The following is a 5,112-nucleotide window of genomic DNA, read 5'->3' on the forward strand; positions in this document are numbered from 1 at the left end:
GAATCGAACGGCATCTCCCAACCGCTCGATAAGGTTTTCGATCTACCTTTCTCAAATGATAGTGGCAACTCCTTTTTGCATGTACACATACATATGCCACTCGATCACATTAAAATCAAATTCGATATATCCCGCCGCGATTTGGTATGGGTCCGGGAGGGCCCGAGCAAAGCTTGTCCTTGAGGCTTACCAATTCATTAGCCCGATTTTTTTAGGATCAAGTCGCGACAATAGCCAAAACTTTTTTTGTCTCATAAAAAACCTCAACTTTCACTTTTTTTTCAATTCTACCACCGTCGACCTTCCATCCATAATCGCCATTAGTTAATCCTACATAGTTCAAATTTTCTCATCGATCTTACTAGTGAATCTTTGAAATTCGGAAATAGCAAGTTTCACAGATGACGAGATTTAATATTGTTCATCCAAAAAATCAGATCTCCACGCCTAGCCATTCTTAGCCCGTCCTGAGTGCCTTTATATCTCCTAGTAATGCATAGGAGAAACAAACAATAGAAGAGAAATTTGCTTTTTTTTTTCATGGCAGCTTTTCTGAGATGTAATTCATGAACGACGTGAAAATGTCACGTATGATTAACTAAAAGTGATTATGAACGAAAGGCTAACGATAGTAGAATTAGACAAAAGTGAAAGTTATGGGTTTTTTATGAGACAAAAAGTAGTTTTGGATATAATTGAGATGTATGCTAAAGTTGGAGTTTTTTTTTTTTTAAGTTTGAAGCCGGTAGAATTGAGACAAAAGTAAAAATTGTGAATTTTTTATGATTCAATTTTTTTTTATATAATTGGGACATATGTTAAATTTGAAGTTTTTTTTTTTTTTTGGGTATTGAACCTCTTATTACAAAATATGAAAGTGAAAATTTAGGTGTCAATAGTTACTAAAAGGTTGTTGGATTAATCTAGTTTAGCGAAGCCACCGAACCCATGAATATCTGGTTTGTAGAAGTAAAATGTTCTCCCACGTTTTACTTGAGTGTCTAATCGGCCCTAACTGATTGGTAGCAACATCAAAATGTAATAAAATTTGCATGTTGAATCAAATATCAAGTTACAAGTGATAGGACTTTGGAAGAGTCCGCCCTAACCGCGAGCAATTGCCTCGTGAGAGGAACCTTCGTTTTTGTTTACTATCTACTTTCTTTCCCTTAATGGTTCTCCTCTGGAAAGGCCGTGACATTGGCTAAGTGTTAAAATGGTGCAATTAACGAGCAGAGGCTAGCCAACATATCAAGGATGGTGGTTCGAAACGGGGACGTAAACTATTAAGCAGTGGAGCCAATATTCTCGAGGATACGTAGTTGCTTGTTTGTAATCATTATTAAATAAGAGAAGATGGGAGATTGTTTCTATCGTAATCTATTGTAAATGTAGATAGAATCAGGAAATTATTTGTAGATTCAAGATCAGTAGCTGCTTGTGAGTATCCATCGATGGTGGGTTATAATTCCCACGTCATACTCTCCGTAAAGGCTTTGTCCAATCAACCCCGGAGCTCATTGTCATTTGCAATTTATCTATACTTTTAGATTTCCACTAAATTTATGTTCAACGCATTTTAATTCTCCGGCCATTCACTTTCTTGTCCAATACAAATAAAAGGTCCCTTTTTCACAACCTTTGCCGATTCAACTCGATCCATCTTATTTAAAAGATACTTCGCTTTTCCCGGTGAAACGTTTCGTAAAATAAAATCCAAAAATTGTAGCTTGACTTGGAAAGAAACAGACCTAGGGTTTTCGAATTTTATCAGAATTATACTGCCACATGATGCTCTTCTCTACCAATTTATGTGTGCATTATCTCTTTCTTTCTTCTTCACTCCGTCGTCCTAATGCGCACCTTCCTCTAACTTATTGAAGGCGGGCATCATCTGCACGTATTTTTAATGAGAGTGGACAGCGACTGTAGCGTTTCTTAAGCGACAACTGGTGTATTATTTACTTCACTCAACCGCATTGTCTATATACTTTTTACGGACATAACGTAGAATCGCAGGAAGGCATCACGTGATTGGAGAGGGATTGGTCGGCGCGTCGGATGCAAACGTTGCGCTTCTCGAGACTCAAAAAGTCAACCACGACGTTGTGAAGAACCCAAAATAATACTCCTCTGACGAGTTCAACAGCAGATTAACGAAGAAGAAGAGGAAGTTCCATCCGCTATATATTTGCATATATTGAGGCGGAAGACGACGGAAGCTATCATTCGCCGGCCGAAGCCACATCCTCTTGCAGATATAACGACGCTTCAGGAGAGAGCGAGCATGGATTCTGCGTTCAACCCCCCAAAAAGGTACTCGTATCGGCAAAACCAAGCCGGTCTTCATGTAACTGTTAAGGTATATTACATGTATGTATACGTACGTATACTTGTACGGCCATTGGGCATGGGTGAGTTCAATAGGCATCTCTATCCATTCAAAGCTTGTTTTGATAACAAGGGGAACTGGCATCAAATATCAGAAACCATTCTTTCATATAAGAAAATATATGCTTTTCAACGAGGGATCCAGAGATAGCATTTTAGAAAGATTTGGCTTTTAATAGGTGGATATCTTAATTTGACCAACGATTGGCCGTCACTTGGGGAATACGCAATTCTCGATATAGTCCTAGGATTGATTTGTTCTCTACATACAGACAACAGTCGAGCTTTTTGGATCTTACTTTCACTCATGAGTCACCTATAATATAATATGCGCAGGATCTTAGGATTGATTCATGTAGCATGGTCTACCGAAATCATTTGTTCTTTGATTGATGGTGGACTAAAGCTCATGCTGTAGATGATTCGGTTAAATTTTCAGGTTATCTAACCTTCGAGCCATATTTTCTTTCAATCTTGATTAAAAGAAGGTTCCTCCGATCAAGACGTTTATTGGTGGCAATATACTTAACCATGGTCGTGATCTTGACCGATTAGTTGCATGTTGGAGGAACTTTCCTCCAAACTTAGTTGGAATGGATGATCTTCTACTATATAAGTGGACGTAGATTGGAAAAACAAAAACAAAAATTTACCGAAAGTGAAAAGTCATGCTGCTGTCCAAACAGGCATCTCACGCGATTGTTTTATCTGCTCGGTCCGGGATAATTGTCCAAAAAGTCCTTTAAATCTATCGTATGGCGGTTAATTCAGTCTTAAACCTTTCTTTGATGATTTGCCAATTTATTTCTACCAATATAGGTCAGTGATTAAATTGGCAAAATTTCAAAACGTTTAGAACTCAATTGGTAAAACGTCAAAAGATTTATGACTAAATTGACACAATTTAAAAGTTCAGAACTAAATTGGTAAATCGTCAATTGGTTTAAGACTATATTGGCATAATAAATAGGTGTATGACTGAATTCACTGCCGTGCAATACGTTTAGAGGACTTCTAGAACAATTTTCGCACCTCAATCCTCACGCTTGTCTTGTCCCATCGACTGCAACAAACACACTTCGTTTTCTTTTGTTGTTTTTTTTGGGGTTGGAGATTTAGCTGGTTTTGCAAGGTGAACTCTTTTTAGTTGCTGAGGAGCAAAAGGAGATGCAAAATGAAATCGAGATCAAATGTTCTTGGGGTTTGGGTTAAGCTTCGAGATGGAGTGGGAAGAAAAGAGGGTTTCCAACGGGATTATAGCATTTCTTGATCTTCAGGATATCTAGGTGAATGATCGCTTGTACAAGTCTAACCCACAAATCTCTCTTCTTTCCCTTTCACTCTATAAGACTGGAAAACAAGGTGGCAATCGTAACAGGCGGCGCGAGTGGGATCGGAGCCAGTGCAGTGCGTCTCTTCCATGAGAGCGGCGCGTGGTTGATCATTGCCGACATTCAAGATGATGCAGGGCGATCCCTAGCTGCCAAGCTAGGCGAAAGGGCCAACTACATCCGCTGCAACGTCACTGACGAGGAAGACGTCCGCAACCTCGTGGACACCACCATGGCCAAACACGGAAAGCTCGACATAATGTACAGCAACGCGGGCGTCTTGGACAGTCTTCCTGTCCGGAGCATTTTGGACACAACCAAGAGCGACCTAGACAAACTCTTTGGGGTGAATGTGTACGGCGCTTTCCTAGGAGCCAAGCATGCCGCGAGGGTCATGATCCCACGGCGCGAGGGTTGCATACTCTTCACCGGCAGTGCTTGCACGTCCATCGCCGGCCTCGGGACCCATACGTACGCCGCTTCAAAGTATGCTGTTTTGGGTCTAGTGAGGAACCTAGCCGCGGAGCTCGGGGAACACGGAATAAGGGTCAATTGCGTGTCGCCTTACGCAGTCGTGAGGACCGGGATCATGGGGACGAGGGAGAGGGATGAAGCTGAATTGGTGAAAGCAGAGAAATGGACGAGCGAATTGGGCAACTTGAAGGGTCAGACTCTGAGTCCCGAGAGCGTTGCCCGAGCAGCTCTTTACTTGGCCAGTGATGAGGCCAATTACGTGAGCGGCCAGAACTTGGTGGTGGACGGCGGCTACAGTGTGGTCAATCCCACTATGGAGAAAGCTCTTAGAGCAACCTTCCTCGCATGAACGAAGTTAAATCCACTCTTGCCATGAGATGATTAGTATACCTTGTTCTTCTTCATATGAATTCAATAAATTCCATCGTTCACGAATGAATTCGACCATGTCAAGTCATTTTGATTAGAAGTTAAAGTATTGACGAGCTTTCTTTAAACTTAAGAAAATATAGGTACATTAAAATCGGTCGATGATAGAGTGTACTTGTAACAAATTTCTTACTGGACGTCGAGTATCACGGACTTAGTTAGCTGCTTAACTTATGCTATGTCACTTAGCATTTTTGGATTTGGGAAAGTTAAAATACAAAGACCGATTTACATATTTGTTATATTAAGTGATTTGCGAAAGTACGTCACATCACCTTATTATATACAATTGAAAAGTCTCTCTAACATCATTAGCATTACTTTGTTTGACTTCTAGGTCGATGGACAACAGGCAGATGCAGTAATTCGGATTTAAAACTTGACTTGCTGAAAATTTTATTTTTGCGAATGCATATGATAAAACTTCGTATTATGTATATTTAGAATGCATTGATTTTACCCGTTTCTAAACAATTCCTGAAACCGA

At 40.3% G+C, this 5,112-nt stretch overlaps 1 protein-coding gene across 1 annotated transcript; it reads left to right on the forward strand.

Annotated features, from left to right (window-relative positions):
- Positions 1 to 3,681: 3,681 nt before the first annotated feature.
- On the forward strand, positions 3,682 to 4,571 carry LOC115741875 (tropinone reductase-like 1). Its single transcript, XM_030675889.2, has one exon. It carries the CDS (start codon positions 3,682 to 3,684, stop codon positions 4,543 to 4,545), a length of 864 nt encoding a protein of 287 aa, XP_030531749.1. The 3' UTR covers positions 4,546 to 4,571.
- Positions 4,572 to 5,112: the final 541 nt, after the last annotated feature.

Source organism: Rhodamnia argentea, chromosome 7 (genome assembly GCF_020921035.1).
Source record: "Rhodamnia argentea isolate NSW1041297 chromosome 7, ASM2092103v1, whole genome shotgun sequence".
NCBI lineage: Eukaryota > Viridiplantae > Streptophyta > Magnoliopsida > Myrtales > Myrtaceae > Rhodamnia > Rhodamnia argentea.